The sequence below is a fragment of the Bemisia tabaci genome, chromosome 5 (genome assembly GCF_918797505.1).
Source record: "Bemisia tabaci chromosome 5, PGI_BMITA_v3".
NCBI classification, from domain to species: Eukaryota; Metazoa; Arthropoda; class Insecta; order Hemiptera; family Aleyrodidae; genus Bemisia; species Bemisia tabaci.
Genome location: NC_092797.1, coordinates 41,896,747 through 41,911,686, shown reverse-complemented (window position 1 = coordinate 41,911,686; position 14,940 = coordinate 41,896,747). Strand labels below are relative to the sequence as shown.

Genomic DNA, 14,940 nt, shown 5'->3' with positions numbered 1-14,940 from the left:
ACTCTGGTCGACACCCAGAATACGGATCACCTTGATATTCGGGTTGACAAGAGCAGACACCATCCCTGCAGATGGCATTTGGCCCGCAAGGTGATGGATTGCAGGGATCAATATTTTGAGGTGGATCTGTGGCTGTAAAAACACCACACAATTAAAATTAATCCACTATCGAGGACTACTGAATTTAGTTCCTTGGCAATGATAGAAAAATCTGATTTCTATACATTTGACTCAAACTCATATCAATTCATTCCAGAGGAAGTTCAAATTTTCATTTAAGTCTTTAAGTGTAGATAAAAATATAGATAAAACTAAAAAAAAAGTTCTCTCAAAAAATCACAACTGCTGTTGACAGCGACTAGTATTTTAATAGGATTTATTTCTTTCTTCAATGCAAGTTCAACGTTGCAAGGGTTCGATAAATGCATATTATGATATATGGTAGATTTTATCTCGATGTAAAAAGTCAACGACTTAATTTCCAGAATTCACTCTTTTCTCCATAAAAAATCCAGGTGTCTCGAAAAGATCACGACTGCCGTAGACAGCGACTAGTATTTTGACAGGAATTTATTTCTTTCCATAATGCAAGTTCTACCTTGCAAAGGTTCGATAAATGCATAAAACGATACATTGTAGAATTTATCTCAACGCAAAAGGTTAACGATTTAATTTCCAGAATTCACTCTTTTCTTCATTAAAAAATCCAGGAGTGTTTCAAATTTCTGATATGCAAAAATCAAAAGTGGGATTGAAGTGCTTACGTGGAGGAGGTTTTGGATAACAATTGGTGAATGGGTCTCCAGTATATCCTTCCGCACAAACGCATGTGGGTATGTGGTTAATCACATTACAAAGAGCATCTGAGCCGCAAGAGCCAGGGCAAGGATCTCTGCATTTTTCTCGTATACAAGCCAAGGCACTTGGACATTCAGCATTGATGATACATTCGGGTCTACAATTAGGCGGAGTCCCAGAATAATCTGGTCGACAAGAGCATGAGGGCGCTCCACCAATATCTCGACATTCAGAGTAAGGGCCGCAAGGCGATGGAATGCATGGATTGATATAGATTGGGTCAGCTGGAGGAGGGGGTGGAGCTGAAATGAAGAGATGGAAATGAGTAAATCTTGGCCTCTTCAGAAAGGGAAAACGTTAACTACGGTCTGATTTGGAATAATTACTTCAAATTATTGATTCTTAAATGGCACTCGAGTTTGCCCATCTCATCTTGGTGAGTATTCATGACCTCTGCAAATAGGGGCAGAGAACTAGGAGGTTGAGCTGTTTTGACGATGGAACTAAATCTGTCTTAAAAAAATTCCGCAGTTAAATTCCTAATTGATTACAACTTGACTTGTAAACCAATCAACATATTTTTTTGACGGAAAATTACGCTTGGATAAGCTTCTCCACTCTACTACGAGAATTGCCAGTTTTATGCAGAAAATATTAAGCCATGACAGAAAAATTCATCAGGCCATCAACAACTGATTAGGCTCGATACAGCCGAATTATACAAAAAAAGGAAAGATAAGAAATCATCGGAACGACTGCTTACGCGGAATACGAGAGCAAAAAGTGAATGGATCCCCAGTGTAGCTCGGTCGACAACTGCAAATTGGGCTGTGGTTGATCACATGACAAATAGCATTTTGACCACAAGTGTTTGTGCAAGGATCAACGCATTTCTGATTCATACACGCCTTGTCGCGAGGACATTCAGAGCTAACGACGCATTCTGGTCTGCAGCTCGGAGGACTGCCAACGTATGATGGTCTGCAAGAGCAGACAGCTTGACCATTGATTTCCCGACACTGACTGTTCGGACCACATGGAGATGGATTACAAGGATCAACTGGACTTGCCTCAATCACTTGTAAAACAAAAAATATGACGATAAGTATTGAGCATTTCATAAAGAAATCAAAATTTAATAGCCTAATGGTTGTCTCCAAGAGATAGGAATTGAATTCCATTGAGAAAATCGACATAAATGCAGTGAAAAAATCACTGATTTCGTTTCAATCATTGAGATGAGATAATACTGCAGGAGTATTAATTGTATAAGTTTACCTATCTTGTGTAAAAAGATTTTCAGTTTCTGTTCATTGATGAGTATCATGAGTCAAGTTTAAAAAATTGTTTCTATTTTCAAAGCCTGTTTTGGAAGATGAGACAGCTAATGGAAAGAAGTGGAAATTTGAAGGTCCAGAGATTTGCAGGAAACATCTCGATGCAATGTATTCGCAATTCCGGCCTCAAATAAGGATATAAGTTTTGGTGCAAGAATCCACTACCTATAGTTTTTATGAAAATTTGCTATTTTGGGTCGTTTCAAGGCCATTCAAAATGCAACTTCATTAGACCTCAGTTTGTGAGAGGAATTTCTCACAAGAGAAGAATATATATTTGCTTGTTGAATGATACCGTCCTACCTAGGCGATGAAATAAAAAAGCTGAATAATTTTTACCTGAAATCTAAATACTTATTCAGAATCAGCTAGAACTTTCATTGTGAGGAAAATAAAGATGAATACCATGTTCGAAGACTAGAAAAAAGTACCTACTTGTTAGGTTTAGCAGCTGAAATATCTCTACAATCTTTCCTGAATGAAAGAACTACCTTATGAAATCTGTTTTCTTAGGTGTACCTAAAACAGCTAGAGATACTATTTTCATGAGAGTTGAAACTTCATAAAAAAAAAATAATCTTAATTTTGATAAATTTGAAATTTTGATGAAATTTTCGGAGTTCGATGCAACCTTCTATTTGTGTGGTTCTTAAAACATAAGTTCTAATTTTAAAAGTATTCGGCTTAAAGGTAATTACATGGTAGTGTTGGTGTAGGCGAACAAAGCCTGAATGGATCTCCAGTGTAGCCAGGTTGGCAGATGCAGTTTGGTAGATGGTTGATGACTTGACAGTGAGCATAGGGTCCGCAGACACCAGGGCAGGGATCTTGACATTTGTTGAGGATGCAGGCTTTATTAGATGGGCAGTCAGAACTGCCAACACATTCTGGACGGCAGCCTTCGTAAGGGTTTCCGATATAGTCTGGCAAACATGAACAAGATCCAGCGCTATTTTGTTCCCTACAAATGGCATTAGCGCCACATGGAGATGGAGAGCATGGAGTTGGTTTTTCCTGCGGTAATGGTTCCTCTGCAAAATAATATTATTACAATGGACAAGTTCATTTGGCTGACAGTTTCTAAAAGAAACTGTGAACAAAATTTCATAAATGTACTTTTTAAAAGAGACAATACTCAGCGTACCTAAATAATTTAAAAATTAAATCGTTGTCATAGCAGGTCATTTTGAAGAAAAAAAATGAAACCACTGCTTTATACGATTAAAAAAAAGGAAAACCAATTTTTTGGATAATCATGTACCTAGTGTTAATGATACAATATTCCCATTAAGTCTAAATGAAGTATTACTACGTTAAAGAAAAATACAATTTGAAGGCTGAAAACAGAAGATATTATTTTCATTGAAAGCAGCACTGTTGAAAAAGTATGTTGAAAATCAAACAAAATTATAATTAAACTAACAAGTATTGGTAAGAAGGGTGAACCTATCAATGGAAGTTTAACAAAAATTAAAAGGTATGTGATAAAAATCACAGTTGAAATCAGTTTTGAGAATAAAAATGAGTGAAATACAGCAATTGGTTTAGTCGCTGAAAACAGTAGAAATCTATTCTGGCTCCTGAATACTACGTAGAGTTTTTTTTTTTCAGTCAAAGTCAGAACTTAGATTTCTCAATTTTTTCTGAATGTTACTGACAGTTTGATTCATCAGTAAATTAAGTTTTCTAGCTAGAAAGAATATTCATCAGGAATTTTTCTTAAAAAGTCTTGCGTTGAAATGAGCTGGGGGAAAATATTGTTGCTAATTAAATTAATTTTTAGAGCATAATTTTTCATTATACTTTTTCTGCGTACTTTTGGTCTGCGAATTCTAGAAATTAATGTAAAAATGGAGAGAACTAATGAAAGTACTTTTTTTGACACTTCATCACATTAATTTTTTGATTATGAGATAGTATACAGTCTGAATGGATACAGATTAAGAGATTTCTACTATGATTCAAGCGATTCGATTTTTGCTAGGGTGAATTTAATTCATTACTAAGGTTCTACACTTAATAAAAAAGAACAGTTATCATAATGGTGTGAATTTGAGCCATTATTTGATGAAAGAATGTATGCTTTGCAACACTGCTGGTGCAAGGATAAAGTTTATGGTGGATGAATGAAGTGCACCCATTCACAAATTATTTTTGCAAAATATAGGGGGGAATGCAAATAATATTTGGGAGAAAAAATTAGTGCAAAATTTCAAAACCAACGGTCATAATCCGAATCAAATTTAAAGAATTGATCACAAAATCTTGGTGAAACCTCAAAGCTTACGCCCTCCTTTGTTAGATAAAAATGGTCATTGGCTGATTGACAGAAACATTCAACTCACTATTGAGCAGTTTTTTCCAATATTTACTACTTCATTTAGTGCACTTCAGAATTGAATTGATAGTATAATACAGGGTTATCCAAAAGTCACTGACCACCCCTGTAACTTTTTTCCAAATTGAGATAGAAGTTTGAAACTTTGGGAATGTTCCTCAGTCTAAAGTAGCAACTTTTTGGTCCCCCCAAAATTTTGGGGGGCGGCCCCCCTAAGGGGGGCGGGGGCTAACTTTTTTTTTTCAAATGGCAACCCCCCCTTTGTGATACTTCATTCGAAAGATAATAAAAAAAGAAAATTTTTGGCGCAAACCGCAGGACAAAATGTTGATTTTTGACAAAATGGCGGCCGGTCAAAGTTCAAAATGGCGGAAATTTGGCATCTCCGTTTTTTATCGGCGGATTGGTCTGAAATTCAGAATCTCACGGTTTTTTGGGACGAGAAAAACGATTCTGGCATCGGTTTTCCAGAAAAGTCAGTCCTTTTCAAAATGGCGGTGGTCAAAATGGCGGCCTAGAGCAAAAAGTGGATATTTAGGCTACTTAGAGTTGGATTTGCATGAAACTTGGTATCCGGGGGTATTTCGGCACGAGGAGAACGAATCTTTCATTGGATATCTGAAATTCCGACGAATTTCAAAATGGCGGCTGAAAAGTGGCGAGAAATCAGTTTTACGGCTGTTTACCGATGGATTTGCATGAAATTCGATATCCTGGTGGTTTTTGGCTGGATAAAAAGAAATCTTTCATTAATTCTTGAAATACTAAATAATCGATATCGCATTTCATGCAAATCCATCGGTAAACAGCCGTAAAACTGATTTCTCGCCACTTTTCAGCCGCCATTTTGAAATTCGTCGGAATTTCAGATATCCAATGAAAGATTCGTTCTTCTCGTGCCGAAATACCCCCGGATACCAAGTTTCATGCAAATCCAACGCTAAGCAGCCTAAATATCCACTTTTTGCTCTAGGCCGCCATTTTGACCGCCGCCATTTTGAAAAGTATTATTTTTGACAAAATGTAAGATGTCGCCCATTAAAAACCAGCGTCAAATTGAGCTTTTTTTTCCATTTCAACTTAAACTTTTCCATCCAACCCTTGAGAAAAACTGCATCACTCAGAACTTGGGCACCTATTCTTTTTATCATCTGATGTTCTTAGTAATGAATTAAACTAATTAAGGCTACTTATGAATGCACATCACTGGAAACATTTCAAATTCAATGACAAAAAATCTTTCAGCCTTTCTGAAAAAAAAAAGTTTTGTTGAATTCTAAAAAATAGAGAATAAAATTAGTTGAGGGAAAAATAAGCAACACTCAGCAAATCGTATTTTTCTGTGCTTGTAAATCACTTGGTAAAATTAATGATTATGGCCGCAGGTCAACTATAAATTTTTTTTCCCCCTTTACAGCAAAACTTTGAGTTAGCATATTAATCTTATAGAGGAAAGGATTTCAGACAATAGGCTACTTTCACTAATGATACAGATAAAATCGACCATACATGCAGAATGCATGAGACATAGTTTGAGCACTATGATTTTAAAACGAGAAATAGGATTCTTCATGGCCCGGACTCAAAACATAAAGTGCACAAGGCCTGTACGGGAAAATGAAAAGCTCCAAAGTGCTAAGTTATAACTTCTGCTAAATTTTCAATTTTGACTGCGTGCTATGGTCAATTTTTCTTTTTTTTTTAAATGCTAAGAGAGAATAAGTAACTTTCTTGGGAGCAATTCACAAGCACAGGCACTATACAACGTATGGACTTCTTCAATTGATACTTGGATGCAATTGAGGCTCAGAAAAACTATGCTGAAATAAGAAACAAAAATCGTTAGAGTCAAAGAGAGAATGTCCAGCATATGAAAATAACACTGAGGACAGTCAACACTCTAATATTTCCAGCAAGCTGTAAAATAAAGAGGAATCCTTTTATTGTGAAATTAGGAGGAATAGAATCGCATTACGACAATCATCCCTGGATAGCTATACAGGGGAAAAATTAAAAACACTCAGTGAAAAAATTGTTGAGGCAACAAATGCTTTCATCATAAATTCAAATATTGAACACCTGTTGCCTGGAAAGATGCGAGATGAATGTAAAAAAAAAAAATGTTATTCACTGTGAGCAAATACTACTGAGAAGTAAATTACTCTGATTCCTCAATACCTGTCCTAAATGCTGTAATATTATTAAATAAAAAGAAAATTAATGCGGTAGCTAAATTCTTGAAAGACACAAGCATCGTGTGAAGGTACTATTCATTTTCGATTTCAACAACCACACTAACTAAATTGATAAGGTTCAACAGAGGAAAAAACTATGCTGAAATAAGATTAAATGTTTATTTTACCTATTTAATTTCGGTTGAGGTATGGTAACATCTCTAAGTAGGAACTTTACACAGTGTTTTATATGAATGTTCCAAGAAATTTTTTTACTTACAAGAGGTATGTCCTTCAAGAACCAAGCTTTTCATGAAAAAAGATGTCAATGGTAAAACTACAAAACCACGTATCTCACTTTGTGACACTGTAGAATCTTGTCACATTTGACTTGCTTAAGGCAAGTAAAAAAGTGATGCATTATTTGGATGTGTGATTTTTCTCCGCACTTTCAAGAATGTTCCTCGACTATTTAATGTGATTAAACATTCTCGTAAAATATTCAAGTACAATAAGAAATTCTAAAAAACACAATCGAGGCACATGTTTTGGAAGCTTCACCACTGACATAGTAATGCATTGACGGAGAAACAAAATATAAAATTACCCATAGTATGACAACATGAACAAAAATCACTTATTATCTAACACTGGCGGCTAGGTTGTGCTTAAATGAGTATCATATGAAATAATTTTAGGGGTAAAAACCCTCGATCAAAGTCACCAGTAAGCTTCCAATTTTTCGCTTTAGTATATTCTTCGAGGGAAATACACTATTTTTGTTTTGGGGCCAAAAATATACATATTAACATAATTAGAAGAATAAGTGCTTCAATTTCCTGATGGGCTATTATTTGCTGAGTTTTAGAGTAATGATTTTTAAAAATAGAGTTTCACTAAAACTAGGTGCAAGAATAATTTTCGAACTTATTTAAAGATGAAAAATTTTTAAATGCCAGATTAAAAAGCATGGCCATTAAAATTTGAAAACAATGGGTATCTAGAACTTGCAAATTTTGAGTGAGCAGGTGAAAAACACACATCAAGCAAATAACATTCAACAACTCAATGCAGTTCCCATGAGAATAATCAATGAGGTTTGATGCTTGTTTTACAATTTTTAGACCTGCTTACCTGTGTTCAATTTGTAAGTAAGCAAGTTTGAAATTTTTGGTGGAATAAACTTTATTTTTTTCCTGACAGTTGCCGCGAAAATGAAAAATTGGAGACTTCACTGAATTAGCCTGCTTTATAAGTTTAAGTAAAAAAAAAAAAAATTTAAATCAATTACTTCAGGATCAAGGTTGACAAGTTACGCTCTTGAAGAGCTGAAAACACAACCTTTCTCAAAGTATAATGATACCTATGCCTTTTTAAATCAGCAACTTTCAGGACTATTGGTTTTCTTTCGAATAGGAGCTGTAGAAAACTGATGAAGTTGACCACAGTGTAGAGCAATGGATCAGCAACTAGTTGCGCTCCATATTCAAAGACCATCAAGGGTTTACAGAAACTCAGCTCTGCTGGTAAACTTATTTTCAATTTTTTTTTATTTCTTCAAATACTTTCTGAACAAAAATTGCAGAGCCTTCATTTTGAGACAAATGTGATGCATACACGTATAGTGCCATAATTTGGGCGACAGTAAATTTATTTTACATTGTGAATGAAAATCAGTAGGGAAGGACGTACCCAATTTTACAATGAAATCTATAACCTTTATTGCTCAATCAAAGATTCAATAAACTTACTTTGTATGTTTGCGACGGTGAGTTTTAAAATTGACTACTTTTCTCAAAATAATCTTCAATCTTGCGTACGGTATCAATGCATAAAAACAAAATATGAAGCTTAAATGCGGAACTTGAAAACAAAGCTTCCGCTAATTCTTGATGAATTGCAGTAAGATATAAATAACGAAAACATGTTTTAAACATGCTTTATGGACTTATTTGTAGGATATAATTTTTCGATTATGTACTATCTAATTACACAATGCAGTTTGTATCAATGCAGTGTACATTTATGGAATTTTAAAAGACACGTCTCTGATTAGGCAATCAGTTTTTAAGATGCTAATTTTACTTAAATGAGTACGACCTGTCTTTGGGTTTTAATAAACAAAATGTAGGTATTGTCAAATTTTAAAATAATTCTTTAAAGAAGGTAGAAAATTTACTTTATCTTAGAATAATCCTGAAATGGGATACGACTGCAATTTTTTAGGTTGTAGACTACATAGCGAGTAATGCTCGGAAATGACGAGTGGAGTGGAAATTGTAAAAAAATCCTTACAGATATATAACACGATTTATTTTTTAGTATTCTCTCTCAAAAAATATTCTCCTAATTTTTTATGTACATTTAAGTCTCGCCTTTTGATAACTGAAAGTATGCAGGTATGGTGATATTTACGGTAAATCCTAAATACTGGAAAAAGCTCCCAATAGAGGGCTTTCATTAAAAACTTCCGTACAGTAAAAGGTTTTTACCCCTCAAAATTAAGAGGGATAAAAATTATAATAATTAAAAAAAAACGAATATTGCACTCAGAAGAGCGCCAGTTAATATAGAAGAAGAAATATAGAAATAAACCTTCAATTAAACTCAAAAGAGTACCAGTCAATAAAATGAGTAGATTCGACGAAAATTAAAGATGATACTCAAATCAACGATAATCATAGTAAAAAAAGAAAAAAAAAATACTCTACAATGATTGAAAAATCTGAGCGAGTAACACCAGCAATAGCAACGATGAAAACAGCAACAACAACAGGAACATGAAAAACTACGACAACGAACTCATCGACAGAAAACAACAAAAACAAGCACGACAACAACAACAACAACAACACAAACAGATGACAATAACTAGTAATGTCCTTGCAAAGTTGTTTGTACCATGCTCTGCCATTAAAAGGCAACTTTCATGCATAATAGATCAACATGCGAAAAATTGCATGGCTCATGCAAAATTCATGAAATGAAATTTTTTTGCACAGAAATATACAAGTAATTTGTTTCATAAAAAGGGGGAGCTCAGAAGGCTTTAATAAAAAATGTTATGCTCTCAAAATAGTGGCTAAATCTTAGAGAAATTCAGACTATGCTTCCTGACAGATCTAGAGGTGTCTGGAGGTTCACCTGGCAGAAATATATTAGTTTTATGGACATAGCAGGGCTCGTGGTGTTTTCTAGATTAAATATTCCCCGTGTTCCCCTTGTTGTTTACTGAAATTTTTTCGAAATTTTCCTGCGTTCAAAAGGGATAGAAAAGGCAGAATGTGGTATCAGGACTATTCGGGCAACCAAAAGTTTGAATTTTCGTCTGGCAGACATAGTCCAATGTGTTTAACATCCTAATGTTTCAGGATTTCCCTCAAGTTTCTGCCTTAAAATAATATCACCTTTCTTCCCCGGATTCTCTTACAATCAGTTGCAGAAATGGGAATTTGAACCCTCATAATAAAGCAAAAATACATGTAGTTGGCCGTGACCAACTTTAAAGGATAATTCAAATTGAGCCATTTTCGTATGAGATTAGAAAAAATAAAAAACTGACTTTCAAAAGGTTGCTGTGATTTCATTTCACAGAATTCATAAAAAACTGTACACTCACTTCACTCTGTTTGCCATAGCTCTCAAAAAAAGAGACCGTTCTTTTCCGCTCTGAGATTTTTTATTTATGAGCTTTGAAAACTATAGTCCTTCATTCAGTCTCCCCCAAAAATATTAATTTAGCGGATTTACGCTTTTTACTCTCCACTAAAAATGACAATAGACAGCTTTCACAGAAATTTGAGCGGCTTGTTTTAGCCCATTAAAATACTTTATGCGTGAACACGGGGCAGCTTCGAAGATGAAAGGACTTCAGAAGCACTTCCTGTGAATGTCTCAATTCTCTGAATGAAATATTGTCAGGTCAACCTACTTCGTTTTCCATTAGCTTGAAGAGGCCTTTAAAATAAGAAATTTGATTAAATCCCCTTGTAAGTTGATTATCTTGAATATTTTTGAAATAAATGAAAAATGCTCATACTCTCTTATTCCAATAAATATGTGAACTTCCGTGGCTCCTTCAGTATTAGCATGGACACACCTGCTTTTAAGAATGTGCAGCATGAATTTGATGTTTCACATGGTTGAAAAACAGATAAATCTTTCTTTTCAAAATTAAAAATCACTTTCAAAATAATTGAAGGAATTTGAAAGAAAATGTTGCCACAAATTATGAGGGTGAAGTGTATAGTACAAGAAGTAGGGATTTGATGATTTCAGTACTTTTTCATGAAGTCCATAATTTATCTGTTTAAAATGTGTTTGAGATTCAGTTTCATCTTAGTAACAGTAAAAACAAACAGCTGCTGGAAACATCTCATCTGTTGTGACTAAATGTAATTTTCACTCGCTAAGACTACTCCTCTTTCGAAAGACTCACATCCTCTCTAGTGAAAGCAATGTACATTACAATTCTAAGAATACTTAGGGTAGATAGTTACGGTACTTTACTATCAATGGACACGACTATCAGGTTTGAAGCGTTTAGTATTTTCAGTTTTTTTTCTTGAACATTGCACTAATTACGAAAAGAAGCCAGAGCAAAGAATGGGTCTTAAATAACACTAATGACTCCTCCATGGGTTTAATATTTGCTTCAATCAGAAAAAGTATGAAACCATCAATCACTGATAATATTAACAAAAAGTGAAAAACACTGAAGAGTAAAAAACGAAAAGCATGGTACAATCAACATGCAAGAACAGATATCCCTAATTCAACGATGATCCGGACGATGGTTGGGGGACTCAATCCTTACCTTGCGGAGTCCCCGATGAAACAAAAACGAGCAACATGCCACAGACGTTCAAGACAAAGTATGAGTGAAGTAAGATGATGATCTTTGTACATTTGATACAGACATGGTACAAGTGAAGAATGGACAAAACACAAATCAATCAAGACAGGTAAAAAACGTGCTCCATGCATCGTGCTCTGTACATATCAAGGTTCTTCGGTCCAGTATGATGATCGACGCAGCAACTTCAACTTGAAATGAAAAATGACTTCTTAAAAATACCCTACGACTATATTTAAAGTTTGGTTTGGCTTTAGGAAAAAATTGAAAAAAATTAAAACTCTCAAACTAAAAAAAGGGAGCGAATCTGAAAAAGACTACTCTTTGGCTACAAAAGGAAACTTGAACGGATACTAGCAAAAATACTACGCATTTAAAACAAGATAATGTGACTAGAGACAACAGAATTTATGATTTTAAAAAACAGACACTTCCATAGAAAATGGATGAAATAGTTTTCAACATGAAGGCTGGATGCTTCTTCGTTTCTTCCCCAGTTGTTCAGCCCCCAGGGCAAAAAAAAAAAAAAAAAAAAAAAAACACACTACGAGTAGCTACAAAATGTTTGGCTCGAGAGAGTTTCCACAAAGAAAGATTTGGATTATCTTGCGAATTTTGCGATAAGGAGCCACTATTCCTGGCCCATTTTAGAAACAACATACATGCCATTAGTTCCTCTATGCAGATATGTGCTTTTATGGGAGAGCCAGAGATAGTGGTTCCTTATTGCAAAATGCAATCCATTTAAGAGGCCTCTTGAAATACTTTGGTGATGAGATATGTAATCTCTCTGTGTAAATTCTAATTGATGTTAACTTAAACGAGATGGGAAGGAGAGGCACAAAAACATGTACCAGCCTTCATGGTAAATGTAAGAAAAACCTGACATGAAAACAGCATTCAATGTGTGAAATGTGTTTGATACAGAGAAAGAAAAAGAGAGAAAGAGAGAGGGAGAGAGAAAGAAAGAGAATAAAACTCAAAGGAACATTCCGCACTTTCATTTAATCATTGCAAATTTCTTGGAAAAATGTGCAATGAACAAGAGTAATTTTGTAAAAACAAGCAGCACGAGGAGGAAGAGGGAAGGTAGGTATACTTTGGAAAAATTTAAAGATGGAAAATATTCAAAATATAAAAATAGTTTGCGGGAGGAACAATAAAAATCAAAGAGCAGGAAATATTCCGAGTTGACATGGAAAACTAAAAACTTTTTACGTGCCAAATTGACACATCAAAAGAGTAAAAAATATGAAAAAAAAAAACGGAAGAAACTTTACATTGCTTTCCATTTTTAAAAAGAATAAAATACTTCAATCTCTTTTAAAAGAGCGAGGGGCGGATGTGAAAATAAAAATTTAATGCTGTAAAGGAGCCAAAAGAGACAGGAATTTGCAAAATTAATGAAAGTTCGGAATTGTTGGATGAGATACAGAGGAAAAAACAAAACAGAGAAGAATCGAAGAAATGAAACTGAACACAAACACTTTGATCAAGCATTTACAACCAAAATATTGAAAAAAAAAACAAAAGTACCAAATTGCACAATACAATAAGAAAACTCCTACGGAAGAAATTTGATTGATGCTTCTAATATTTAGATAGTTCGTTCACTGGTATTGGTATACTTAGGAAAATATATTTACAGGAGGTAAAATAATACTGGAGGGGAAACTGAATACAGTAACTGAGCTTACAATTTTTCTGATTTCACAAATGTCATTGAAAATCGTATCAGGGTATCAGAGATACAGATGGTGCCTAAAAATTTAAAATATGCGTTTAGCTGCTTTCAGCTGTTTTAAATTTAGTAACTTTCAAATTCAGGTGTAACAAGTAAGAGGAAAAAAGATGGGCACTTAAATATTGTTATACCAGAGTGGATCAATGTGCATACATCCACTAAAATAACTTTCATATAAAATGGAGAAATGGATGTATTGTGCAAGATGGTTTTTGTTTCAAGAGCATCAACACAAAAACACGATGTGGAACGATGAAATGATAGTTGAAGAAAAAAAGAGTGGAAACATTATACAAAACTGCCTCAGAAATTGAATTTCTTTCATACTTTGAACTAAAACACTAGGTACGCATTTAATATACGATTATCATGACACGTATTTTCAAAAAGCCGGCGAGTTTGAAAGATTTTGGAAAAAATTGGATAATACAATTTGATTCTAGAGATGATGAAATAATTTTTGAGTTCAGATCAAAAAGCAAGGTTATTTGCTCTGGGAAAAAAGAAAGTAATAATAAAATGACAAGCTAGTTGAAGGTAATGGGACTCAAAAGTTAAAATTTCTTGGGGGAAAAAAAAAAAAATCTGAGTTGGCAAATTGAACTTTTACATAAAATATGATTTCCACTCTTCTTTTGACATTGAGCAAAACGAGAGAACAGACAACAAGTATGACGAGACAAATAGTTATGATACAAAAATAGAAGTAGAAACGCCAGTAAAACTTTTAAAATGGTCAAGATTCAATTTACATAATTCAAATTATGGGAAAAAATTGTACAAAAGCAGCAAAACTTTGTACAGTGAGAGTATTTGATTTATTTCCTTTTACTCATAAGATTTTCAACGAGTTTAATCTGCTAGCTAAATTTTAATAATTCAAGGGCACTTTTAAAGTCCAATTTTTCAAGTTTTTTTTAAAAGGGTTAAAGTTTGGTGGAAAGCTGCCCTCACTCATCCATAAATATGCTTGATTAACTAAAAATAATCCGAGGAAGTAACTAGCAAAATTATCACAGAGGATTTTCGCAGGGTCAAATCAAGGGCTCAAAACGCTACAACATCTCCTTGAAAGAGTACTCAAGAGGCTGAATCTACAAGCCGAAGATAAATTTTGAAAAACAAATTATAAAAGGTAAATATGATGAAATTAATGAACTGACGAGTAATTGATTGGCTTAGTTATGTTATATGTTAACAATGACGATGAGTTAGATGAAATGATTTAGATATATGTACAGTATATTACATCATATCGACAATTCATGGTTGTATTTTTTAAAAATATTTTTTATGCAAAATATTGGGGAGGGGGAGAAAAGGGGATAGAAGATAAATGATGATTGTAAGCTTTAAGAGAGAAAAAAAAGTCGCGAATAAATTGGTTGGATGGGAGGAATGACAATCAAAAATTATTTTTTCAATAATTTGTTTTCTCGAATTATCTTTTACTCGATTTTTTTTAAAAAAAAATTGTTTTTGATGTAAAGAAAAATAGACAGAAAGATATAAAAGAAAAAAGATTTAGCTAAACTGCTATTCTGTTAGATTTGGCTGAGATCACTTGTCGAAATGGTACTTTTCAGAGGTAAGGGTAAAAAAAATAAGTGGCTAAAAATAGTGACTGAAATAGAATAAAAATGAAAGAAGGGGGTTTTAAAATTCAAAAGAGGGATAAACAAAGTCAAATGTGG

General features: G+C 34.0%; 2 protein-coding genes across 2 annotated transcripts in view; both read right to left on the bottom strand.

The window, feature by feature from the left end:
• LOC109039133 (uncharacterized) overlaps window positions 1-14,940 on the bottom strand; it is a 424,526-nt gene that overhangs the window by 55,159 nt on the left and 354,427 nt on the right. The window contains 1 exon segment of the mRNA XM_072300747.1: window positions 2,834-3,166. Coding sequence (XP_072156848.1) covers window positions 2,834-3,166 — 333 coding nt within the window.
• On the bottom strand, window positions 14-2,180 carry LOC140224661 (uncharacterized). Its single transcript, XM_072300754.1, has 2 exons — window positions 1,562-2,180; window positions 14-1,100 (listed from the first exon to the last, which is right to left on the bottom strand). The coding sequence occupies exons 1-2, from the start codon at window positions 1,992-1,994 to the stop codon at window positions 718-720; spliced, it is 816 nt and encodes a 271-aa protein (XP_072156855.1). The 5' UTR covers window positions 1,995-2,180; the 3' UTR covers window positions 14-717.

Coding starts and splice junctions, on each gene's coding strand:
- LOC140224661 (XM_072300754.1), bottom strand. CDS start 1,994: ATGTCGATTTTCTCAATGGAATTCAATTCCTATCTCTTGGAGACAACC. Junction 1,101..1,561: donor TTTTTGCTCTCGTATTCCGC/GTAAGCAGTCGT, acceptor TCTTCATTTCAG/CTCCACCCCCTCCTCCAGCT.